The 26,572-nt window shown below is 49.4% G+C and overlaps 2 protein-coding genes across 7 annotated transcripts in view; one reads left to right on the top strand and one right to left on the bottom strand.

The window, feature by feature from the left end:
• The window catches only part of Frmd5 (FERM domain containing 5), a 345,009-nt gene extending 326,498 nt beyond the window's left edge, over window positions 1-18,511 (top strand). Inside the window, exons 8-16 of one of the 4 annotated variants that reach the window (XM_005381412.2) lie at window positions 2,426-2,514; window positions 5,358-5,421; window positions 6,083-6,174; window positions 8,769-8,843; window positions 9,407-9,475; window positions 10,669-10,775; window positions 15,807-16,150; window positions 17,022-17,068; window positions 17,393-18,511. In XM_005381412.2, coding sequence (XP_005381469.1) covers window positions 2,426-2,514; window positions 5,358-5,421; window positions 6,083-6,174; window positions 8,769-8,843; window positions 9,407-9,475; window positions 10,669-10,775; window positions 15,807-16,150; window positions 17,022-17,068; window positions 17,393-17,399 — 894 coding nt within the window. In that variant the 3' untranslated portion in view covers window positions 17,400-18,511. Of the gene's footprint in view, window positions 1-2,425; window positions 2,515-5,357; window positions 5,422-6,082; window positions 6,175-8,768; window positions 8,844-9,406; window positions 9,476-10,668; window positions 10,776-15,806 lie in introns of all 4 variants that reach the window. The other 3 variants (XM_005381413.2, XM_005381414.2, XM_005381411.2) reach the window with 3 other exon arrangements.
• A 97-nt stretch (window positions 18,512-18,608) lies between these two features.
• The window catches only part of Wdr76 (WD repeat domain 76), a 57,852-nt gene continuing 49,888 nt past the window's right edge, over window positions 18,609-26,572 (bottom strand). For 2 of the 3 annotated variants that reach the window (XM_005381415.2, XM_013512617.1), the window contains one exon: window positions 22,716-23,108. In XM_005381415.2, the coding sequence (XP_005381472.1) occupies window positions 22,844-23,108 (265 nt within the window). In that variant the 3' untranslated portion in view covers window positions 22,716-22,843. Of the gene's footprint in view, window positions 18,886-22,715; window positions 23,109-26,572 lie in introns of those variants that run through there. The other variant, XM_013512615.1, reaches the window with a different exon arrangement.

The raw sequence follows: 26,572 nt of genomic DNA, 5'->3' as shown, positions 1-26,572 counted from the left end.
ATGTTCTTGGGTGCCTACTAGGCGTAACTTGCGAACTAGGTACTTCCAAGCCCGATGTGACAATGTGCAATCGGAAGCCTGGGGAAATTAGGGACCTGTCTGTGAACACACAGCCTGTGGCCCAGCCAGACGGCCTGCCAGGGCTCTCCCAGAGCCCACGGCACTGTGGTCCCACGCAGAAGCCTCCTCCCAGCCGCGCCATCTCCCTGCTGCGCTCCATGTCTCTGCACTGCCAGATCCACTTCCACGGCCCGGCCCTTCCCTCCTTCCCACTGTGCTTCCTTCCGGCCTCTCCCGTCTCAAAGAGCACCGCAAGGCACCCTCCCGTCCGTCTCTCCGTGCGCCCCTCACTGGCTCACAGATGCCGCTCTGTCCCGATTCAGTGTTACATCCACTCGGTCCGATGAGCGTTGCCCCGCAGCCGTGCTCTAGTCTGTTGCCAGTGCAGTTAGGTCTCCACCCTGGAATCTGTCTCTTGTCTTTCAAAGCCCACAGTTGTAGGATCTTCTTAGGTCTGGCATGACAGTGCACAGAAATCTTCCCAGGGCCCACCTCTGCCGGAGGCAGTCTGCCTGCCTCACCTGCCCCTCGGCCTTTCCCCTCCGAGGCCGCGCTGCCTGACCCACATCTCGCCAGCCTAGCCCGGGACCTCCTGGCAGGAAAGTGTGTGCAGTGCCTGGTCCTCAGATATTAATAGCTACCGCCGAGCCCTGATGGGAAGCAGGAGGCCCAGACCTGTGGCGGCACAGCGTCTCCATCCGTTATTTTTAAGTGTTTTGCTGTGCCTGTAGGTTACGACGCTGAGCTTGCAGCCAAATGCTGCGTCTCAGAGCTTGACAGACCCTGAGGAAAGGACAGTGATAGCCAGACATTCATTAGAATGGTTACAAAACCTGTGCTTTAATTCACTCCCTGCACCCAGGGGCTCTTGCAAACCCTGACTCCAAGGGCAGCTCTGAGGCAAATCTGCACAATTCCCTGAGGCGAGGCCCAGGGGCACTGGACCAGCCAGGCTGAGAATCCACACCAGCGTGGCAAGCCCTGAAGGCAAGGCGACGGGGAAAGCAGGGGCCTGAATTCACAGCAGCAGAGCTACAGCCCGGAAGCCTCTCCTCAGGCACATCCCACGAACTTCGCAGCAGCTTCCTGGCCGTCTCTGCCGCTGCCCCTGTGGCAGATTCTGTCCCCATCACGCCTGTGACGAAGGGAGCCCCTGAGTGGGCACACCCTTCAGTCTGCCTCTTCCTTCTGGAGCCGCTTTTTCCACTTGTGGAACCTGTGGCCTAGGTCTTCTGGAACCCTCCCCACCCTGCTCAGCACAGCTCCAACATTAGTGGCTAAAACACTGGCCTGGTGGCCAGGAGCCCCTCTCTGCTGCTCCCTGCACCTCAGGGTGGCGACTGTCCCCCGGCCAGCTGCTGCGGACTTCTTCAGCTGAGCTTCCCTGAGGAAGCCCAGTGTCAAGAGGACCATCACCATAATAACTGCGTCACTCACTCTTTAATAGCAGCTTTCTGAGATATAACTCACGTATCATAAAATTTAACCTTTAGTGTGCAAGACAGTGGCTGTTAGTATATTCTCAGGTACCTATAACCATCCCTGCCATCTAATTTGAGAACATTTTTATTAACTCCCCCCCCCCAAAAAAACCCTATACCCATTAGCATTCATTGACCCGTCTCTTTCCCCCAGCCCCTGGCAAGCAGTAATCTCTTTGTCTCTATGGATTTGCCTCTTCTGGACATTACATATAAACAGCATTGTTCCACTTCCACTGTCTGATAACTGGCTTCTTTCACTTGCTGTGATGTTTGCAAGGTTCATAAATGTACCACCAACCAGCACTCTGTTCCTTTTCACGGCTGAGCAATATTCTACTGTCCCACAATGCACTACTCTCTTACCCGCTGATCAGGTGATAGGCACTGTCCACAGAAAAGTGGGTTGGGTCGCCTCCGCGGTCTGGCTGTGACTGTAGATAGTGCTGTCTTAACATGTGTGCATGGTTTCTGTGTAAACGTACTTTCCGCTCTCTGGGACACACAGCGAGCGTGGAATTGGGGCATCACAGGTCGTAACTCTGAGTTCAGTAATGTGAACTTGCAAACTGTTCTGCAAAGGCATTGCGCCACTTTACAGCCCCACCAGCAATGCGTGAGGGTCCTTTTAGATGTTCCTGACCACCTTCTAAGATTGGAGTCGCTGTCACCTACAACTTGAGGGTCAAGGCTGTGGGGCTGAGTAAGTGTGCTGCTGTCACGCAGGGTCGGGGGGGGGGTGGCAAGGCTGAGACTGAAAGGCCCTGCCCTTCGCCCTGTGACCGACGGCCAGGGAGGCCCTGCCTCCCTTACGCGCAGCCACGTGTCTCACGCTGCCACCTCTGCGCCCACATCACCCGGTGAGAAGTCTTTCTGTGTTGCAGGATGTGTCAGGAAATGCTGCGTTTCTGGCCTTCACTCCTTTTGGGTTCGTCGTTCTTCAAGGAAACAAGAGGGTCCATTTCATTAAATGGTGAGTAGCTTCATTTCCAAAACAAGCTCTTTATCCTCCATGCGCTGGGGTGGGGCTGTGGCGCCCGTGTCCTTTGTCTGTGATTGGGAATGAGGGTTTGGAGCGCTCTGCAAAGCCTTGGGTTGAGAGTGGCGCTGGATGGAGGTAGCGGTCTCTTCTTAGCCGTCCTGTTCTCCCGACAGGGAATCCCTGACAGCCAGCAGCCTCTCCAGAGAAAGGGTTTGGAGGTTTGGTTTCTGAGGAGGCCCAGGGCTGGGACTAGTGTGAGAGAAGCAAAATTCGCAGACCTGAGTCCTCCAGGCCATCACCTGCCAAGGGCCGTGGCCACCCAGCTCCAAAGTTGGCCCAGCCTCTTGCCCGCTCTGCTAACAGGGAGTGGCTCACACACAGTGGCCACTGGGCCTGTTACACTCAAAGCTCCCTCCGCAGGCCAGTGGGCCCACAGGCGCTCAGATGCCACCGACTCACTCCTGTCCCTCTTCGGCCAGGACTTAGCTGTCCTCGTCCTGTAGAAATCACAGCCCCACATTTCCCTCCTTCCCACCCCTCTCCCCACTCCAGCTTCTAGTGGGCAAGAGCCAGTGCCTCAGCTGCAGTGACTGAACCACTTCTTTTACCTGTCCTGTTTTTCTTTTTCTTTTTGCGGGAGGCCTGTTCTGCTGTACGGCTGGGCACAGGCTCCAGTGTGTGGCCTGACATTTAAATATCCTGGAAATGTTGGCTGACCTGCGCAGATCTCTGTCAGCCTCCCCAGAACACTTTGATATTCCCAGCCTCCAATTCCTACCTGCTGGGGCCTCTGCCTATCATGTCCAAGCTGATGGCTCCTCTGGTGGCCTTGGCTAACGGCTCTCCTGTGTCTGGGAAATTTGCTATCACCTTTAGTTCTCCAGCAGATCTAGTGAGGAGGCCGAGTACAGACCTGCTTCTTGGTAAGCTCTCCCTGCGTGCTGCAGCCTCTCACCTCCTCTGCCTTCCTCGGCTCCCACCGAGCTGACGAGCAGAACCCAGCAGCTTTTCCAACCCAGACTATTCCTGTGAGGAAAGGCAATAAAATGACCAACCGTGTGCCTCAGAAATTGCTCCTCAGACTTGTAAAGCTGGGTCCCCTTCACAAGGCAGCCAGCGCAAGGGCGTTGCTAACCAGCCTGTTTCAGAGACTTCCTGGGCCACATCACTCTGCTCTCTGGGTGAAGATGCGAGGGCCTGTGCCCTCCAGTCCAACAAACTCCTTTTCAGAAAAAGATGATAAGCAGGATCTGGCCACCTTCTCCTCGTGTGGGTCATTTTCCGCCTGGATGCCTCCCGGGTATGTGATAGGCCTTAGAGGGCCGCACTGTGACCAGGTAGCTTTCTCGTGAGGTCCCCGTTAGGGGGCACGGCCAGCTGGAAAGTAGGACGCACCTGCTGCAGACCCCTGCAGTCCCTAAGTTAGTTCTACCCGAGAAACCACTCCACCCCCCTACTTCCCCCAGCCCTGTTCTTTCTTCAGGAAGTCTTCTTCACCGTGTCTCAACTTTATAGTAACAATCTTGCTTCCGGAGCCTCGATGATCTGTGTGCTTGCCTATATATTAACCACTGGACATTAACTGTATTCCGTGTGAGTATGAGAGTTGGATGACTGGTTGCCTGATTGAGAGGGAGAATGAGAAGTTGTCGAACAGAGAGGGGCTGCCTTATGGTGGTCAGAAGCTGTGAACGGTCATCCCGACCCGGCCATGATTTCCCAAATCACAAAGAACAAGAGATTGTCTTCTCCCGTGCCTTTTGTCCAGCAGTAAGTTGGGCGCATGGTTACTGCCTTTCTACCGCTTACCAGGGTATGGAGGAACCTCCCCAGAAACTACAAAGAACCATCAGCCAGGGGAGGGAGATGTATGACCAGACCTCCTGGGAGGTCTCAGCTGAGCAGAGAACTAAGAGCTCCCCCGAGAGCGAGGGCTGTGCAGCTGTTGGGGGCAGCGCGCTGGGCAGACAGAAGGGGAGCTGAGGGGTGACGGACACTGCGGCCTGCTTCTCTGGCTCTCAGGCACAGCCACTGTGGGCCTCAGTCATTTTCCCACTTCGTCAGTGTAACCCAGGCTGAGAGCAGTACGTGGAGGTGAGGTCTAGGTCGTGCCATGTACAGTAACCGTGTCACTTCTGATTTGTGTCTGTCCCGCGGGTGACGTACCCCAGTATCCTGTTTGCCTCTTTTACTGCAGCCATTCACTGGGCTGGTGGCTTCAAGGATTTTTCTACAATAACCCCTAAGCCCCTTTCCTGGTCAGTACGCTGCATGACTGTTCCATGTACTCTGTTCTCTCTTTGGTATGTTGCCCCTCCCTGAGACTGTTTGACATCTGTCTGCATTAAGCTGCATTTTCCATCCAGTGGCACAGTCACCTCAAAGACTCGACTCCCTCAGAGCCTGGTTGCATTGTACTTCATTATTCGGTGTATCTTGAACTTTGGCCTCATCAGCTGCCTGTGGCATCTTACATCTGACAGTCCCATCCAGATAATGCACCTGTGTATGAACCAAATCCTGAAATGATCCCAAACACTTTACCTAGACTCACTTCCCATGCAAATGTCTCCCTTTTACAGCCACTGTGGATGAGCCTGAAATCCTCCTATCACCCTATTACTATAGTGTGATTGACCAGAACACTTTGGATTGAACTGTTCCAACAACTGTTCTCTAAGGCCACTGCGCTGTCTTGTTTCGGTTCTAATTTTGGCTACAATTGTGTCTGTGCCTGGAGCCCCTTCCAGTTCGGATGGGCTGTGCATCTGTAAGACTTAACAGTGAACCAGAAGCCCACAGTGAAGCAATAGGTACTCTCTTTGTGCTTCTAGGAATGAGGTGACCAAGCTGAAATTTGAAGGAAAGACTTTCTATTTATATGTAAGTCAGAAAGAGGTGAGTGCTGGCTTCCTTCTCTTCGGGGCACTACAGTGGTTCTGTGGCCAGAGCCAAGCCTGAGGGCTCCAGGTAGAGCTCAGCCACAACCAGCTCAAGATCTAGAGGTGAGAGGGCAAAGGGTGGAAGGTTCCAGAGCCAGGATTCCTCAGGGATGCTGATGACACGCAGAAGGTCACTAAGAGGTCCCTACCTCCAGGAACTGTGTGTGGTCCAGAGTCAGATTCTTTACTGGATGTGGTGGCACACACCTGTGATCCCTGTACTCGGGAGGCTGAGGCGGGAGGATCACCATAGGATCAAGGCCAGCCTGGGCTACATAGTGAGTTCAAGACTAGCCTGAACTATATGGCAAGACCCTGTCTCAAAAAACAAAAACAAAACAACGTGAAAGTCAGATTCTTTTTGTTCCATATGGAAATTCCAGATGCAAGTGCCACTTCTCAAGGGTTCTCCTGGTCCAGCCTGTGCCCCCCGAGTCTTACTCTGACTGGACTTGTCAGGAGTGAGGTGATGCCCCAGTGGGTCCTTCAGAAGGGTCCTTCTGTCCGGCTGGCCCACTGCTGTAAGGGGCCTCCCGCAGCTCAGGGTCCAGGTCCTCGGCTGCTTTACCTTCATTTCTTCATCCACACTCAGCCATTTCTATGTGGAATTTTTTCAGGAAAAGAAAATTATTCTCACATATTTTGCTCCAACTCCAGAAGCCTGCAAGCACCTCTGGAAATGCGGAATCGAGAACCAAGCCTTCTACAAGTGAGTGGACACAGGTGATGGGAGCGCTGAGGCAGAGTCACAGAAGCTGCTTTTAGAGGGAGGAGGACAGGCAAACCTTGAGAAAGGAGACATGAACACGGGAGATTCCTAGTAAACCTCAGGCAGCTTGCTGGGTCCTGTGCCCCAGAGGGTACGGAGCCAAGCTCTGGGCATACATTCTACCAAGCTGCCGGGGGCCCACCTTGAACAGCCTCTGGGAGCACAGTAATTCCCGTCTTTTGGGGGTAAGGCTTGGGCCAGAAAAAGCAAGTCATGTCTGAGTTGAACCAGGGTGTCCCAGAGACCGTTCAGAGCCTTGGAAAGTATAAAACAGTTCCTTAAGGGACCAGGTAGAAGCCACAGCAGCTCCCTGGTCCAGACCCAAGCCCCAGGCCTGGAGAGACTTGGGTCTGTCACTCCTGGTGTGTCACCACTACAGGTGTTGCACCTTGGGTAGTATGGCTGGAGCTGGGCAAGGGCCTGGCTGACACTAAGAAATAAGGTTGAGGACAAAGGTAAAATTTGCACACAAAGGATTTCACGCAGTGCGGGAGGCTTCCGTGTGCCTTTTCTTTGATTAAGAAAGGGGTTATAAAAAACACTGGGGAGCACAGAAATGGCCCATAGAGAACCTGGGGTGGGGGGCAAGTAAAATGCTTCGCTAAACCTCTTGATCTTTTTGTAAAAATAAAATAATGGATTATATGTTAATAAGATGTTTCTTGCTGGGTGTGGTGGTGCGTGCCTGTAAGCCAGCTTACCTAGGAGGCTGAGGCAGAGGACCATCAGTTCAATGCCAGCCCAGGCAACTTACCAAGACCCTGGCTCAAAAATAAAAAAATTGAGGCCAGGGATTTAGCTCAGTGGTGCAGTGCCTGTCTGGCAAGTGTGAGGTCCTGAGTTCGATTCCCAGTACAAAGAAAGAAAAACGAAGAGAGAAAGGAAGAAAGAAAGGAGGGGAGGAGGGAGGGAGGGCTGTGGGGTAGCTCAGCACTACAGTGCTTGTCTAGCATGCAAGAAGCACTGGCTCCAACCCCCCATAGCGGAAGAGAAAAAAAGATGTTTCTTAAGACAGGCAAGACGGGTCCACCTTCCAAGATTCGGATTGTGGAGAGATCAGACTTGCCCTGAACTGACGGGGCACCGTCCTCCTCCCAGGAACAGACTCTGCTACCTGCTGGCTGCTCCAGAATCCCAGCCATGGACCCGGGTTGTGTTCTGGGCAGGTGCATTTGACACTAGCTCCAAGGGTGAAGTCAGCCTACACCCGTTCTAACCTGAATGGCTCCCTCCTGCCGCATAGGGGGACACGCCCGAGACTAGCACGGTCACATCTCCTGCTCGGTCCCTGGTGTCCAGAGAAAGCCAAGGAGATACTTTTTCTTTTCCTACCACCTTCCTTTTGCCTTGGTTTGGCCAGTTACATGCACTTGCAGAAAGCAGCTTGAGAGACAGACACCTGCTGTGGGGCTGAGCCGCCCCCTGCAGCATGCGGCCCCTGGTTCACTGGCTCTGTACTGAGCTCCCGCTGTCCTGGGCACAGTGCACCTGTCTCTGCTAAAACGGGCTAATACAAAAGGAAGCAACCTCTCAGCCTCTGCGTCTTCATGCCCCCAGTACCTTTTCTTACTTATGGCCGTCATTTGTCCATCTGCATCATGGAACAGAGGTTTGCTTCCGAATCTGTGACCAGACTCAGCATGGAGTCTTTCCAAGAGCACCAGCCCCGCTGACACACACACTGGACACTGAGGTCCTCCACTGCTTCCAGCGGTCTCCTTCGTGTCTCAGTGTCAACAGCTTCTAGCCTGGGTCAGAACCCCAGTGACACTGATTCTTCGGGAGCAGCCACTTTGACCTTGTCCTTGATGTCTCGCACGTGTAGGTCTCCAGTCCTTCCTTTGGCCTATGGCTTCGTGCACTGAAGGAGCCTGGGTCTGACTTCAGAATATGCTCAGGCAAAGGGCCAGGAAGTTGGGTCCTCACAGAGCTAAGTACTCACTTTCCACTCATGGCACAAGCTTCAGACCCACCTTAGTCCCTGACTGGCTCAGTACCACAGATACCTGGAGGTGTTGCAGTGAACCCAATCTTGGGAGACCCCCCTGGGCAGCTCTGCTCAAGCTTCCCAGACAGGACACTGGCATCAAATACTAGGACTGGAAGGGACCCTTGAAGTCATGTAGTCTCAGCTTCATCATTTTACAGAGAAGACGACTGAGACCAAGAGACGTCACGTGCTCCTAAGTGGCCTGGCTGAGAACACATGGATGGCATTCTGTCATTCCCCTAGACCATCGGCCCAGACGTCCATCCTTTCAGTCCTGCTGGTCAATCCCATGAGCCTTCTTGGGGATCCTTCACTGTCCTGACATTACGATGTGCTCCAGATGACTGTCCCAGGCACTGAGACGGGAGGGCAGCTGGCCGTGAGCAGTCTTATCCTAAGTGAGAGTCAGAGACAAGGGTGGGCTAGAGTGGGCCTTTTCTCGAAGTTTCCTAAGTAGTGTTTGAAAGGAGCTGATGTCCTGCCTTGCATGGCAGAGGCTGGGTGGGTGCACACCGTTAGTCACACTGAGTTTGCTTTGCTGCAGGCTGGAGAAATCAAGCCAAGTCCGCACGGTGTCCAGCAGCAATTTATTCTTTAAAGGAAGCCGGTTCCGATACAGGTAAATAGTGACAGTAAGTAGCCATTATGGACCTACTTTCAGACCTCCGCTGAAGAACAGTCACTAAGTGGGCCTCATCCTGGAGGACAGAGACATGGGAACTCTCAGAAAAGCTGAGAGTGAGGTTCCCGCCCAATTTTCCCATCTTCTGACCCTCTTGCTATTTCTTTCCTTCCCAGCTCTTTGTCTGTAGAGTTTTATGTGTGTCTCATTTCTTCTTTCTCTTACAAATGTACCGAGAACCCTAATGATTCTTTTCATGTCTTGCTGTGTAAAGGGTTTTGCACTTATTTTTGGTTCTGTTATTTGAAACATGTTGGGCAGGGAGGAATCATTCCTAAATGAAAATGGAAGGCCCCAGAGACTCTCTAAAGATAAATTCATGCCATTTTAGAACTTTTTACCCTAAAAGCAAGCTTTCCTGAGTGACCACAGCACTGGGAAAGGGGTGACTCAAAGGAGCCATTTCACTACTTGGCCAAAGCGTCGGAGATCTTGGCAAGGAACCCAGTCCTGGAACACTGACTCATTTTTGCTCCTTCTTTTCATTATACTACTTACAGTGGCCGGGTTGCAAAGGAGGTAATGGAATCAAGTGCCAAGATCAAACGAGAGCCACCAGAAATACACAGGTAGGCCGCCGGGGATTCCCACAAAGCCAGCTATGGCTCAGATCCCAGAATCTCAAAAGATCTAGCAATCTGAGTTCAGTGAAGTTCCTGGCTACACTGACTACCAAAAAGGGCCAGAGCGGGGTGGGTAAGGCAACCTGTTCCTGCATGGCAGAAATGAAGCAATGGAGGGCAGGCCATCTGCAGACTCCCCCAGACCTAGGTGCCACCGCACTCCGATTCCTTTCTCCCTTCCACAGCTTAACACTGACCAAGGCCCGTGGAGGATGTGACAAAGTAGCAGCAGTCATCGCTTCAGAAGCCAGAGACTGTGCTCACTCTGGCAGCTCATATATTAAAGTTGGAAGGATACAGAGAAGATTAGCATGGCCCCTGTCGAGGATGACACGCAAATTCGTGAAGGGTTACATACTTTACCTTCCTTCCTTAAAAAAAAAGCCAGGGGCATCCTAACTGACTTGCCTCATGGGGTCAAAGACAATTTCAGGATGTGTGCCTCATGTATACACCTAAATCATGCACTCCCGCAGCCCACCTCGTGGAACCTGGTAAGGCTCAGAAAGAACGTGACTGGCCAAGAAGCCTGGGGTCTGCCAGCCGGCCTCCGCCTCCCAGTGAGAGCTGTACTGCCCGCCCTCCACACACAGCCAGCCCCTCTTGGCGGCCTCTGCTGGAAGTCAGGAGGCTGCCAGAATCAGTCTGTAGACAGGTTCAGTTCTGCTCACCCTGGAGCCCTACTCCCTGACAGTCCTGCCCCGAGACGGGCGTCACTGTGGCCACACTGAGAGGTTCAGACAGACGCCGGGCTTGCGCCTGTAACCCCAGACCTCTGGGAGGCCGAGGGAGAAGGATCACAAATTCAAGCTTATGCTGGGCAACTTAGCAAGACCCTGTCTCAAAATTTAAAAACAATTTTAGAAAGGGCTGGAGATGTGGCTTAGTGCAAAGGCCACGGGTTCTATCCCCGGTACCACCACACACACACACAAATCGGGTAAGGCTGGGAAATAAGGAGGTGAAGGTTTGAACAGTCTCTGACTGGGATCCAGGGGCCAAAAGCAAAGAGAAGGTACTAAAGGTTTAAAAAAAAAAAAAAAAGGAAGGACCCAAACAATATAGCCAAGCAGCTTCCATAGATGCTGCCACTTTTTCCTGTGCACTGAGTGACCTGGGCTCTTTCCCTTTAACCTCAGAGCAGGGATGGTTCCCAGTCGGAGCTGCCCCTCCATCACCCACGGGCCCCGGCTGAGCAGCGTCCCCAGGACCCGCAGAAGAGCCGTGCACATCTCCATCATGGAAGGTGAGCCGAGCTGGGACGGGGCTGGGCTCTGCCTCCTGCGCCTAAGCAGAAGGGCCCAGGGTGAGGCATAAGCGTTTACCCTACGGAGGGGACCCCAGCCTCCTGGAGGACAGCGGGGATCCCACCCAGACCTGCTGTGCTGTGGTCTGAGACAGGGGTAGAGCGAAGGGACTGGGTTAGTCCTGCACTGGGCTCCATGTGCCCTGTCTAGACCCGGCAGCCTCCCGAGCTCGTGCGGTCAGGGTGCTGACACAGCTAAGAAACGAAAACTGCGGGTTCTGAAGTTGTCCCATAGCTCCTACCACCTGTGCTTCAGCTGTAGAAATCTGCCTCATCTCTCTCCACTCTGCCCTCTCGTTGGGAGAAGGGGATCTGGGAAGAGAGGAGCTGTGTGCCTCATCACTGACCAGATCACCCCGCGACTGGGTAGGCAGGCAGCTAGGAGGCACGTTCAGAATCCTGCCCTCTCCTGTCACCGCTGACCTGCTTCCCAGGCTGGACACGGATGTAAAGTTCACTGCTTTCCTTCTCAAAGATGGGGTTTTGTAAGACCTCTCAGAAGACATCACACAGCAGGAAAGAACAGGATTGCTTCAGAGCTTTTTCTGCTGCAATCAAGAGTGAGGGCTGGGAAGGGAGGCCCTCTGCCCTTCCTGTGGGAATCTTGTCAATGAAAATGGGAACTTCCGGGCATGGTGACGTACACCTGTGACCCCAGAACTTGGGAGGCTGAGGCAGGAGGATTGCCATGATTTCAAGGCCAGCCTGGGCTACATAATGAGACTGTCTTAACCCCAGCCCAAAAAAGAAAAAAGAAAATGCAAACTTCTCAGGCCAGGAAAGATACTGTTCTGCTGTCCCCAGCAAGGATCTCTGGTGAGGCTTTAGGGTGTGGGCATGTGTCACTATGCATGTCACATAAGTACGCGTGACCTGCCAACAGCACATACTCCAAATGTCTAGAGGATGAGAGGCCTGGCTAGGCAACTACCGCTGAGTTTTAATTATTTCTTGAGCATTTTAGTTGCTTCATTTACACAACAAGGGTATCTTCCTTGCCTATCCCAGCAGTGGCAAGAAAACTAATTTTTTTTTGGACAGGTCTCACTATTTTATTCAGGCTAATCTGAAATTCATAAGCCTAAGTAATCCTCTGCCTCCACCTCCGGGGACACAGCCTCCTCACGCTTGGCTCTCGCTGGCCCTCTCTCTGCAGTGTATTTCTGGGGGAAGCAAATGTCTTCTCCTTTAAGGAAATTTCTCCCCTCTTCGTGGCCTCCTTCTTATCCGCCCGAGGGCGACGGAAGCGGGCAGGTCACTCCCGGGGCGGGCTTGCCCGGGGAAAGCGGCGCAGAGCTGAGGCAGGCAAGGATCCCAGAAGGGGAAAGGCCATGGCCATCCCGGCGGGCAGAGAACGGCTCAGAGTGGGAGGAAAGCCTTCAGCTTCGCCCACACAAGCCGGCAGCCTGTCTGTTTCCCACCTCAGCAGCCAGGCCCTTCCAGACTCTCCCTGTGCCAGGACGCCAGGGCAGCATGGGGGTGCTGAGCAGGATCTCAGCCTCGGCTTCCCCCGGTGGCTTTGGCGCAGCCGCCTCCCACACTGCTCTCATTTGGGCGGAGGCTCAGCTCGCCAGCAGCGTGTGGTCCCCGCTCACGGCCCCCGGCAGGACGCACTGGCCCAGGAGGACGGGAGGAGCAGCTGCGGCCGAAGAAGCTCACCGGGTCAGGGCAAGGAGAGGGACACCTTGTTTAGATGGGGAAGAAAATGTAAGATTTCAGCAGTTAAATGGCTTCATCAGCACACGGCTACTAAGCCTATGGAAATAAAAAAGCTATTTTCCATGAGGCAGGAGTTCAGATGTACCGTCTCTCAAGAGGGGGCTTTTTTTTTTTTAAAAAAAAGTTCTAACGAACGCAGCTGAGTCTGACCTGGCAGTGGAGGAGCACAAGGGACGAGCTGGCGTCTCAGGACACAGCCAGCAGAGCCCAGGGAGCACCCTTTTGGACATGTGACGCCAGGCCCAGCGCCATCAAAGACTGTCCTTCCTAGAGCCACCCAGCAGTGTCACAGAAGCCATCTGACTCCAAAGGAGCAGCTTTATTTGCTATCTCCAAGAAATGACAGGAAACATTAGCACGGGGTGCAGTGGATAAAACCCTGTCGTCCCAGTAGAGACTGAAAAGAAAAGGACTCTGAATGATCCCCGACCCTCTGCCCCAGCGATGCCGAGATGGCCCCTCGCTCACACAGGACTGATCCCGAGCGGGGAGACACTTTCCCCACCAGCCCCAAGCCACTCCGCACACTTTGCTGGTGTTGACGGAGTGACCTCCTTGTACGCATGTCCCGATAAAGGCTAATGTCCTTGTGACTTTACATCCTGACTCCCCTGCCTTGTGGGGACTGTCCCTGCCCTCTCTGTCCCTCTCTGAGAGATTGGGCCCATATACGGGGCTCAGGGAAAGAGCTGCAGGCCGCGGGAGCATTGCTTTTTATGGCTCTAGGCACTTTGTGGCTGAATCCAGTCCTCTGATAACCACGTAGCCTCTCAGCGCTGCTCCTTCTGACAGCTCCGCCTGAGGAGACACACGACCGGTCGCTCTCCGACACAGGGCTCACTGCTAAGGCCCGGGATCAGTGACAGTCCTTTGTCTCCAGTTAGCTCCTGTCCTGTTCCTCTCTGTATTCCCCTGCGTGGCTGGTTTCCCGGAAGAGATCAGCTGGTTTACGCTGAAGAAGTATCTGCCTTCCTGGGCCTCCATGGGGAAAAGTCTGATTAAGATCCACACCCGAGTCCCCGTTCAGCTCCGGCTGACTAACCACTGCCTTCGGCCCCTGAACGTGCGCATCCTGAGGATGGGGCCGCGGCTCCGGGGTAGGATCCTGCCGACTGTGTCCCCTGGCCCAGCGCGAGCCAGCTCTGGGCAGGGGAATCAGCTGGAGCACCTCTCAGGTAAAGGGAACGCCACTCTGCTTTGCTGGCCACTCACCCCATCCAGCCCGGACTAACAGGTGACAGCTGGCCTGGCAGTGGTTCCCGCGGGCGGGCAGACTGTCTTGCTCAGAACAAGTGTGAAGTGGGTGCATGATAGCCATGCAGGTGAGATCGCTGTTGAGGGAATAGAAGACTAACGTTTCCTGAGCGACAGTAGCGGTCGCACCTTCTGCTGGCAGCGCACACACCTGTGTTACCTCGTTCACTGAGAATACCAGCAAAGCAATGAGGGTGGCTGCTGTCGACCCTCCCCTTGACCTGTCCTCCTCTAATGTCACAGCACCTGCATGTCTCCTTCCCCAGCCAGCCCAGAGCTTACTTGTAGGCCAGACTGAGTTTGCACTGACGTTCCCGCTGGCAGCAGTTCTTCCCACTCTGGATGACCCGGCAGTCGGAGGCATCCTTGCAGGGGGAGGTCTTTGAGAGGGTGTCTGTCAGGTGGCCTGGGCTGGGTTCCAGAGGAAGGCGGCAGAAGAGTGCTTGGGAAATGAGCCCAGTCAGCAACACCATGACCGAGGCCTTAACGTTCATGTTATCAGTGACCCAGGACTCACTCCGAGACACATTTTTCTCCTGCCCCACACGCCAGTGGGGGCGTCAGGGAAGAAAACAAGAGGTAAAGGAGCAGCAGGAGCTCTGAAACAAGGGACAGGGCTCGTATTTCACAGCAGTGTCTTGGGCAGGCTGAGACCTAAATGGAAGAGGCAGGCGCAGGCCGCGGACTGAGTCCTTCCGGCCCGCCACCCCTCCCAAGTCCAGCTGGGGACAGTCTGCGATTCACATCCCCTTTCTTTTTCTACTTTTTTTTATTTTAAAGAGAATTTTTTAAAAAATAAAAACACTATAAAATCTTAAAACAAGATAGGAAGTTAACAATGGTTATTATATTGCATATTGTTATCTTCAAAGTAGGTGCTCAGATTACCAGATATAGGCATGTAAGACTGATCAGACAATGTAAGCACTTTCAATGAACTGAACTAATAGAAATTAGTAGCACAGTTATCTTAGCTAATATATACATATATTCCTTTTTTTCTCCCTTCTTCCATCCTAGTTTCTATTTCCTCTTTGAGTAGTTTCTTTCCCTTTCACAATATCTCTTACACCTTTTGGATCTTATTTACTCTTTCAGCTTCTTACACGTGTGTCGGGTTTATTTCACCTATGTATGGTCTCTAGTTACATTCATTTACCTATAAAACCTTCGAATTTATCTTTCTTTACAGCTGAGTAATACTCCATTGTATAAAAATACATCTTTTTTATCCATTCCTTGGCTGATGGGCATTTGGCTTGTTTCCAAGATTTAGCTATGACAAACTGTGCTGCTCTAAACATGGTGCACATATATTGCTGTGGTATGATGTTTTTCATTCGTCTGGGAAAATACCCAGAAGGGGAACAACTGGGTTGAATGAGACCTCTAATCCTAGTTTTTTGAGGAACCTCCACACTGATTTCCACAATAGCTGCCCCAGTCTACACTCCCACCAACAGTGGAGAAGGGTTCCTTTTTCCCCACAGCCCCGCCAGCATTTGTTACGGGTTGATTTTTTTTGATGACAGCCATGTTTTCTGGGGTGAGGTGGAATCTTAGCCTTGTTTTAATTGGCATTTCTCAGATGACCAATGTGGAACATTTTTTCATGTATTTATTTGCCATTTGTGTTTCTTCATCTGAGAAGTGTGTACTCATCTCAGATGCCATTTTTGGACTGGGTCTTTGAATTTTAGGCAGACCTCCTTTCAAATAGTGGCTAAAACCAGGGCTGAGATAGGACAAGCTGAATCTTTAACAAATTAGGCCAAAGCCATAAGCAAAAAGAAAAAAAACAGGGGCACTTGCAAAATGGTCAGTCTGACTTTTGCAGCTTCCCTGGTCGAGTTGTTGATGTCAGAACGGAGTGTGGCAGCCACCTGCACTGGTCGAGCAGGGTGTGCAGGGCAGAAGTCCAACACGCACGGGTGCTACTGGACAGCAAAGCATGAGTGGGAGCCCGAAAGCCCATTTATGTGCCTCTTGCCTTTGCAGGTCTCGAGTCCCTACGAGACAGTGCCCACTCTACCCCGGTGCGCTCATCGTCCCACGGGGACACCTTCCTGCCTCACGCGAGGAGCAGCCGAGCAGACAGCAACGAGCGAGTAGCTGTGATTTCGGACGAGGCCTACAGCCCCGCAGACAGTGTGCTGCCCACCCCTGTGGCCGAGCACAGCCTGGAGTTGATGCTGCTCTCCCGGCAGATCAATGGAGCCACCTGCAGCATCGAGGAGGAGAAGGAGTCTGAAGCCAGCACCCCAACTGCGGCAGAGGCAGAGGCGCTGGGAGGAGAGCTGAGGGCCCTGTGTCAGGGGCATGGCAGGCCAGAGGAGGAACAGGTGAATAAGTTTGTTTTAAGTGTCCTCCGTTTGCTCCTTGTGACCATGGGACTCCTCTTTGTTTTGCTCCTTCTCCTGATCATCCTTACCGAGTCTGACCTTGACATTGCCTTTTTCCGAGATATCCGCCAGACCCCCGAGTTTGAACAGTTCCACTATCAATACTTTTGTCCCCTCAGGCGATGGTTTGCCTGCAAAATCCGCTCAGTGGTGAGCCTGCTCATTGACACCTGAGAAGGCAGGACTCCTCCCAATAACTAGCCAGGTGGACGCAGGAGCCCGGCTACCCCCCCAGCAAGGGGACCATCGCGGAACCATCGGCACACACACCAAGTCCTCTCATGCCTCAGAGCCCACTGCAGCCTAGGAGGGGTGTTCCCAGGAGAAGAAAGGGATAGGCGCAGGCCCTGTCCACAAAACTGGGAAAACTCATTTTCTCCAGAGTTTCTCTCAAGAAAGACTCAGCAACCTATTTCTCATCCTTCGATTTGCAGGATAATTTTTGGTTTTGAATTTTGATTTTTCATAGATGTTATTTTGAAAGTATCAAATAAAAATAATTTATTTTACTATTACTCATTATCCCAGTGGTGTCCCCTAGCAGATGGAACGCTAACTGAAGACCAGAGAGCTGTTGTCCTCTGTGTCCCGCAGCAGCTTTCCAGCTGGTGCCACCGGGTCCGGGGAGACGCCGACCTGCAGCCGTAGCGGGGCAGGCCAGGGGTCCGCACGGTGGAGACTAGGTTTTCTTGCCAGAGAGAACTTTTAAAAAAATTAAACATCCGTGTAGAATGATTAAATGGAAAGTTGCTTCTTACGATGGTCTGAGTTGGATTTTTTTTTCCTTTTGTTTTTTCAAATCTGAGCGGAGTGGGCATCTGAAGGGACCACCGCCAAGCCAGCAGCAGCAGGGGTAGGGTAAGTCTGTCCCCTTAGACTAGAGCCCAGTGGCCTCACCATGTCATGAACAAGACTCTGTGATGTTCTCTGAAGAACCTCAAGACGTGAGAGAGTTCCAGGGCGGGAAATGAAGGCAGTGGTGCCAGAGAGGGTGCTGTCAGAGATGTCGCACAAAGTAGTTACAGACGCCAGAGCTAAGGGACCTGAGAAGGCTGGGGTGCAGAGCAGTGCTTACTTTGTATACAATGTGCCCCCCAACAAAAGACTGTCTCCATTTATATTTTAACAGCAAAATGTTATTTTCTTATCTCTTCATATTTTGTTTTTACTTTATGGATTAAGAAAATAGAGCCTGATGAACTAAACGATGCAAGAAACTGATCCTGAGACTGGAAAGCGTCAGAGAATAGGATTCCAAGATCAACACACAGCCTTGGAAGGGACCAAGAAAAGAATCTCTAAATAGGATTTCTAAGAGATGCTACAAAAGACAGAAGGTGACGGTGGCAGAGACCAACACTTAGATGTAGAAATGCTGCCCCCTAGGGTCACCCTCTGCGCTGGGAAATAAGTTCTAGAATGGCACCTGCCATCCAAGCTGAGGGACGGTAGCCTGGGAGCTCAGAGAGGCACAGGGACACCAGGGGCGGGTGGGACGCGAGCTCCCTCGGCCTGAGCTCTGCAGCACTTCAAGCCAGTCACACACAAGGTCTTGTTCTCATCTCAGGGAGAGATTTGTGTCAGCCAGGCCTGAGGACTTTTAAGGATGGTCAGTGGACACTCGAGGCCCACAGAAGTGAAGCACCTCCCAACACTGTATGATAATGGATGGGCCCAAAGGCAGAACAGGATGCATCACCTATAGATCTGATCTCCCCCAATGTGTCCCCCCAGATGGCAGAACCTTGTGCATGTCCAGAAGACAGCAGCTACAAACACGTAAGTGGGGGCAGGGGTTGTATCATTTTAAAGAAAGTAAAGTTACCCTTTGCATCAAGAGGTCAGTAAACTCCCCTGAAAAGCGCCAGATAATAAACATTTTGGTTTTGTGGGCCGTGCTCCGTTCCAACTACGCAGTTCTGCCATCATAGCACAAAAACAGCCACAGGTGAAGCATACACAAAGTGAACATGGCTGTGCTCAAATAAGGCTTGATAAAAATAGAAGTAGGCTGGATTTGGCCTGGAGGCTGTAATAAGCCAACCCTGATGGAGACAATAAAGCTGACCATATGTCAGCAGAAGAGGGTCGCCTCTGCTCCATTTCTGGCATGTGTTACAGACCCAGGACGGTTCCCCTGGGAACCGGGGCTGCTTGTTTACAGGGTGCTCCAACAACCAACCAGCAAAGATGCCAGCAGCCGAGATAAGCCAGAGCAAGCGCGAGAACACTAAAATGCGGCAAATCTAAGAACGGAGGTGGGCCTCTGATCATCCCCGTGCCACCAACGTTTGGGCAGAATCACAAACATCTATGTACCAAGTGACAGCAGAAACCAAGGGAGATCCTTGTAGATTAGGGATCAGTTAAAACCAACTAGCCACTGCCACTTGTCATCTACAGAGCGAAGGCTTTATTTAACACAGGACTAAAGTGAGAAATAGACCCAGAGATGGAAAGGCTGCCAGGAGATGGGGGCTGGGGTTAGCGTGGATCTCCACCGTCTTATGCAACATAGCAGGTGACCTTGTAGCGTAGCGCTCCTACCTCAGTCAGTAGAACACAGTCTCTCTGCAGTGAGTGATTCTCGCCTACCCACACGGGAGAGACGCGTAGCCCTGCGTGTGCTTCTCGTATCGAGTTGTGATAGTACAGTAGTCCACGTTCCAGCAGCCCTACAGAAACATTTGGGACATTTGTTCTTTCTAGGGCTTATTCCAGAAAATATGGATAGAGAAACTTCCTTCACTTCGTTTTTCATATAGTGCTTGAATAACAAACCTTTGTTGGCAACTAGTCTTTTTGGTGTCTCCTCACCATTAAAAGTTGTTCAAGTTTTTAATCTGGTTTTACTGTGTTCTATTGTCTCTTTGTTTTCTCTCAAAATTAGTTCTGTCTCACTGTAGAAAAAGAAATCGTTTCCGTCCTGTCCTCTATCAGAGGAAATAACTCTTACTGAAGAATAATGTACCACAGCTTGAAGCAGTAGAGGGTAAACTAACACAAATGTGAATTTCTTAGTTTCACTTACATAGTTGTTAACCTTTCATGTGCCAAAATATCTTAAATTACATTTTCCTTCAAAACAATGTACCTTTTTTCTACATGCAGTATGTAGTTAGCATAAAATCACTGGTGCCATGAAGATTATTTTTAAACTTAAATAAATATTTAAATACCATGGAGAGTGGGCTCTTTTTTTAACTCTATAGCTTGTCTCACTTTATCAAATGTTACTCGCACACAGGTAAAAGGGTACCGGTGGGATTCACTCAGCCAGCTGCTGTTCACAGCTAGGATCATAGAAAATAACGTTGTGCTTCTATCTGTTCATTATCGCCTCCCGCCCCACTGAGAAGCTACAAGTGGGGAATGATTTCAAAGATGAACTGGTCCTCATTTTTCTGAGAAGGAAAACCAAGCAGGTTAAATGATTTTCCCAAGATCATGCAAAAGTGTTTGCTGATGGAGGATTTAAATTTTTGTCTCCAAAGCCCCAAACTCTTCGCTTTCGTGGAGAGTTCCCTGCAAAATCTCTGTGACAAGGAAACTCAGTGGCCAGAATGCTGCAACAGGACCGAAGAGCTCACGCCCTGTTCATTCCTGATCATCTGTAGCCACTCCTCGCCTGGCCACGGGTCTAGTCTGACCATCCCACACAAAATGAGAACTATCTGCTTTGCTGAAAGTCACACAGCACAAGGCGTCCCTCGAACAGCTCCAGAGGAGCGCAAGCTTACATGTACATGCAGGAGAAAGATCACAGAGGCCACGCTGAAGCACACCACGGGGAGGGGGCAGCCGTAATCCGCACAATTACAGAGCCCACACCGCTGTAAACCTCTCCAGAAGTGCCTTTCACTACAGATGACAGCGAAAGCGTGTCCTACGGGAGACAAGTTTCCCTTATGTGCTTCCTAGATTTACATAATTACACCATTATAAAGCTTATCACCAAGAAGCAAGTCCCTATTCTCCTTCCTGCATTCAAGAAGATATCACTCTATTAAGTGACACTGGATAAAAACAGCAGAGTTTATGAAGCTGCAATGGCAAAAGAAACCACAAAAGTGAGAAACGCTGAGAACATGCTGTTCATTGCAGGGGCCGGGCACCTACTGCCAAGTATGATAGGGATCGGAGAGTAGTTAGCGTCTTAAAGAACAATTCCCAGCTGAGCAGGGCAGCCCACTCCTGTAATCCTGGTACTCATAAGAGGCTGAGGCAGAAGGATCCCATGTTGCCCAATCTGGGCAACTCAGTGCCTCAGTGAGACCCAGCCTCAAAGTGAAAAAGGGGCTGCTGCCACAAAGGGAGGTAAACTGAGACACTCAGAGTGAACGGGTACAACTTGGGACCCTAGTATCAAATAAGAAACACAAGTTTAAGTATTACATGGTTTCTTCTATGTAAGAAACTCAATATATAGATGATAGGTGAGATAGATGACAGATGGACGGTGCAAAATAGAAGATAGCTAAATAAGTAGGGAAACTTTCAAATGGGGAGGAACCAAGAGCTGGAGGGAATGGAAGAGTAGGAGATGAAAAAAAAAAAGATGTGTTATGTACCTACACCAACTCCCCACAATCAATGTAATACACATATATATAAAAATGTTAAAATGAATTAAATATTGCTAATAAAAATGTAAAAACTAAAAAGGGTGATGCAGCTCAGCGTTAAGGTCATGGGTTCAATCCCAAGTATTGCAAACAGTAATTCCCACAGAACTAACCAGTCTAAAATCTGTGAAATTAATTGGTACCGAAAAGGGAAGAAATTTAAGCCTCTCGAGATGGTTTAAATGTCTCAGCCAGGCAGGGAGGTAGCCCAGTGGTAGAATGCTTGCCTAGCACACTCGATGGCCCAGTCTACTTACCAGTACTGCCAAAAAAGTACATGCACTGCGACTCAGGCCTGCTTGTCGGGACTTCCCACCTCGTAACATTTCCTTCGCACTTACCAATCCCTTGATCACATCAATTAGGAAAGCAGAGAATGCCCACTTCTTATAAAGACACACAATCTAACAGCAAACACCTCAGAACACTCAGATTTTAATCACATAGAAGAAAATCACTGGGGAAAAAATTATTCTTCAAGAAAAATAACCATCACTTTATTTCTGATATACAATTATGAAAAGATATTTCCTTTAATCCACACATAGTGCTGAAGCTATTTACAAAGCTTTCAGTAGTACTTCTGACAGTGAACAGTGGAGAAGTTGATCGATGTCACACATACCAGCCACCGATTTAGCAGCACCCCTCCCCAACAACAGACACCGGGGTCACCATAACTTCTGAGAAGAAACAATTTCAGAAATATCAAAAAAAAAGAAATATCAAAAATGATGAATATGTCAGAACATTTCCCCAAAATATGAGTCAAAATAAAAGTATTCACATAACAAGTTGCTGAATCTCCTCTGGAATTGAAAGACAGGCACATATAAGGCAATCAGAGACATTAAGGCAGTAAGCTTTTACTTTTAACAAAAAAATACATTTTACATCAGAAATACATAAACATACACGCCTACATATTTATGCATATGAAACTGTTTCACCAGACAATATTTATTCTAATCATGTTTTCTGTTCTTGTGGCATTTGTTTGGAGACAAAGAGTCCCACTATGTAGTCTAGGCTGTCGTTGAACACAGTTTCCTGCCTCAGCCTCCCAAGTGTTGGCATTACAGGTGTGCACCACCACACCTAGCTTCCCTCTCATTTTTAAACACTAGCCCTGAAGAGCTAAGCTGCTTCTCTGGAACACTGTCTACAGGCAGACGGGTGCTGGAACAGGGTTCTGAACCCTGTGCCTCAGAGCCCTGGAATCCTGGGCTGGGTCGTGGCAGCTCCCCGCACAGATCCTGCCTGCAGTGAACCAGGCTCCCATCAATTACCTGAGGACGTCACTCGAGGTTTCACTGAGAGGCTGGGCGCACAAAGAAGTTCTCAGATACAAAAACTAGGTTTCTAAATCACTGAGTTAGATGACCTTTTAGGACCCCTTCCAATATATGGATCTAGAAATAAATAATTCACTTCAAACTGTAAAACAAACCACAAATCTATCTATATATCACTACAGAATCTAAACCGTATCACCAAAAAAGTTAATACCAGTCACTCAGAGCTTTACAATCTGTCGTGCTCGAGTCTCTCACCACGCTGCCTAATGAAAAGTGCTGATGGCCTCCGACCTCTACTCAGAGTCCCTGCCCATCCACAGGAACAGCTCCGAGGCTTCTGTTTTACTAAAAGTACATTCTGCTCAGTGCTTTGTTTTTTGTGTTTTTCTTTTTGTTTTGTAGTACTAGGGACTGAACTCAGGCAGGACTTTTGCCCTGAGCTATATCCCCAATACTTTATTTTTTAAGACAGTCTTACTAAGTTGCCCAGCCTGGAGAACTGCTAAAACTTGCAATCCTCCTGCCTCAGCCTCCCAGTGTCCTGAGATTACAGGTATGCATCACAATATCCAGCCATGGTTCTTATTCATAAAGCAACTATGTATTTACTAATTGTAACACATAACCAAGCACACACATGAAGCCACAGGAATCCCAGGTTCTTTCAACAATGACCAATCTGAATAAACAGGTGAGCCTACGCCAGAAACTCAGAAGCTTCCTGGCTTCATGAAAACATGCAGCCGCCCACTGGAATTCCCGCCGGCCAGGACATAGCGGGTAGGGTGCATGGCATTGATGGAGCACACGGAGCCGAGGCACTCCCCTCGAAGAGAGTGCACGGCCTTTCCTGTCTCGTGGAAGACCTCTACCCGTCGGGGTTGGGCCATGCTGCCAACAATGATGCAATCTTCCTGTTTAGGGTCCCACACGGCCTGGAACCTGGTTAGCCATCTCCCGGTGATAGTGTTGTGCCTAGTCAGGGGAAAGGGGTATTTTGTTCAAGTAAATGCTAAATAACTCAAGGCACAAGGTAAAGGTGACCTTGTTCCTAAACACTAATTTTCTCTTCATGAGAAGTTTTCCACAAGCCTCATCTTGTCTTCCAGTAAGACTATAAAAGCTCAGGACAGAGACAACATCTTCCAGCTCTGGACCTCACTGGTTTGTGCTCAGAGGGCAGCTGATCACAAAAGTCTGTGCCATAATGGGACTTTGGTTTGGTTTAGTTTTTTATTTTTTAGAGACAGTACCACTACATAGTCCTCACCAGGTAATCTAGGCTGGCTCTGAACTCAGGGCAGTCCTCCTGCCTCAGCCTCCCAAGTACTGGGATTGCACGTTTGTGCCACCACGCCCAGCTTTGGTACTTCTTTTGTTCACTGCTCCTAGCTCAATGTACAAGGTAGATTTTTTTGTGGGAAAACCCCCCTTTTTATAAGTATATCTGAAGAGAAGCCCTAAAAATAAACCTATATGCTAGGTTGTTACTTTAACAAAATGTGCTATCTCCTCTATTTATATTCCCCTGATAACCAAACATTTTATATTCCATACAACTTTAACATCAAAAATACATGTAGGACTCTGGAGACAAACGAAAATGATATCCTGAAATGTGTGGGACACAGTGAGAACAGCAAGGCTAGGAAAGCTCAGAGTGATAAATGCTTACCTTAAAAAAGGAAGACCTCACACCAACCAGCTAACTACAGAGCTCAGAGAGTTACCAAAAGAACAAATTAAATCAAAAGTTAGCAAAAGGAAGAACAGAAATAAACACTAGCACTGAAACAAATGAAACAGAGAATAGAAAAACAATAGAAAAACATCAGGTAAACTAAGTGCTAGCTTTTCAAAAAGATCAACAAAAATGATAAGCCCTTAGATAAACATACAAAAAGAAAATTTAAATAAATGAAATCAATGATAGAACAGTACAGTTGATGCTACAGAAATAAAAAGAATTCTAAGAAATACTATGAAGAGGCCAAGGATATAGTTCAGCGGCACAGTACCTGCCTACCAAGCTCAAGGTCGTGAGTTCAATTCCCGGTAACAAAAAAATAAATAAATAAATAAAAAAGAATTATACACAGGGCCAGGGATATAGGCTCAGCAGCATAAGCGCCTGCCTGGCAAGTGCAAAGTCCTGAGTTCGATTCCCGGTACCAAAAGAAAAAAAGAATTATATCAAACTGGATAACCTAGAAGGAATGAACAAATTCCTAGAAGCACAACTGTTTATTTAGGACTTGTTCCTAAATAAACAGAAAATCTAAACAGACATATAATTAGAAGTTTGAAGCAGTAATCAAAATCTCCCAACTGATGAATGTAATCACTATGTACTACAAACATATACACCTAATAAAAATACCCCCCCACCCCATCCCCCACCAAGCCCAGGGCATTATGGCTTCCCCGAAGAATTCTACCAAACACTGTAAGAACAGCAGTGCTCCTTAACGGGCTTGCAGGAACCAAGGAGGAGACACGCCCACACTCATTGTTTGAAGCCTGCATTAACTGTGATAACAAAACCAAAGAAAAACACGAGAGAAGAACTATAGACTATTATCTTTAATGCATACTGATTCAAAAACCCTCAACAAACAGCAAACCAAACTCAACAACACATTCAAAGGATGATAGATACACTGTGATCAAATGGGATGACTCACTGTAACAAAAACCAACATAACATACCACGCTAGCAGAATAAAGGACAGAAAAACACACAATCATCCGAAAGGAGGCAGTAACACCCCTTCAAGATAAAAATACTCAATAAGCCTGGCATGGTGGCGCATACCTTTGATCCTAGCTACTCAGGAAGGTGAGGCAGGAGGCTCACAAATTCAAAGCCAGCCCAGGCAACTTAGCGAGATCCTATCTCAAAATAAAAATTGGGAGGAAAAGGGCAGAGGTGTAGCTCAGTGGCAGAATTCTTGCCCAACATACATGAGGCCCTGGGTTCAATCCTCAGTACCACCAAAAAAAAAACAAAACAAAAACAAAACAAAAACATCATATAATACAAGGAAACTATCTCACTAAAACAAAGGTTATGTAAGAAAAGCCCACAACTGCCTGGTGCAATGGCACATGCCTATAATCCCAGTATTCCGGGGGCCGAGGTAGGAGGATCACTGTGAGTTCAAGGCCAGCCTGGGCTACATAGCAAGAACACTGTCTCAAGAAACCAAAACAAGGGAAAAAAAAAAGAGAAATTAGAAGAGGAAAAGCCCACAACTGGCACACTAAGTAGTGAAAGACTGAAATAGTTTCCTCTAAGATCAGGAATGGGCAAAGCTGCCCTCTCTCACTACTTGTATTCAATACAATACTGAAACCTAAACCAGAACAATGATACCAAAAAAAAAAAAAAAAGACAATGGGGAAGGGCAATTATCTCCGCAAATGACATGACATTTCATGTAGAACACCCTAGAGTCCATACATTTAAAAAAAAAAACACTTTAATAATTTCAGCAGTTACAGGCTACAAAATAAAAGTCAGTGTATTTAAAACAAAGGCCACTGTGCCCTCTCTTGCATGGCGACCCACCCTCACACTACAGTGTGCAACTTCTTTTCCTACTTTTACTTGGCCCAAATTTGCTCTGCGGAGCCTGTTTCTTTTTCTACTTTCAGTAAAACTTTGCTATAAAAAAACTTAAAAGAGCAATATAAAAGATAATAAAAACCAGGAGATAAATCTTTTGCAAAAGGAAAGAATCTCTAGAGAGAAGAGGATGAAAAACCATTAAGATGTGTTATGTACATGTACCAACTCCTCAATGTATTATAAGCATGCACTAATAAAAATTAAAATGTTTTCAGAATCGGTATATTTAAAACAAGTGTGGTGGCATCTGCCTGCCAGTGAGGGATCTAGGTTCAAGCTCCCGCATGGGGTGGGGGCAGGGGATGGGGACAGAACAAACTTCATACACATGCCCAGGAGCAGATGGAAGAGGGCAATCAAAGAAAAGAAGCAGGAAGCCACCAAAGCCCAGTAGAAATAGGCACAAAACACAGTGCATGGTGAGACTTCTCTGCAAGAGAGCAGTTACAATCTTCTCTAATACGGTAACCTGAGTAATTCAGGTCAGAATAAGTCATTAACCTTAACCAAAAATAGCCTCCACTTTTACAGAACAGAGATTAACACAGACTGGAGCTCTTTACAGGGAATCTGGAGGCAAGAGCTCTTCCACAGGAAACTGGCAAGCTAGGGCACTTACAAGGTATGGTCAAAAGATACATGGGGTTTAAACTTTTTTACATCTGCTGTAAAAGACCTAATGCCAGGCCTGGTGTGGTGGTGGCACACGCCTATAATCCCAGCACTTGGGAGGCTGAGGCAGGAGGATTGCTGCAAATTTAAGGCCAGCCTGGGCTACACAGTGAGTTCAAGGCCAGCCTGGACTACA

This window comes from Chinchilla lanigera, unplaced genomic scaffold (genome assembly GCF_000276665.1).
Source record: "Chinchilla lanigera isolate Chin_1 unplaced genomic scaffold, ChiLan1.0 scaffold00015, whole genome shotgun sequence".
NCBI classification, from domain to species: Eukaryota; Metazoa; Chordata; class Mammalia; order Rodentia; family Chinchillidae; genus Chinchilla; species Chinchilla lanigera.
Note: the sequence above shows the minus strand (reverse complement) of the source record. Positions and strands in the feature narration are given on the sequence as shown.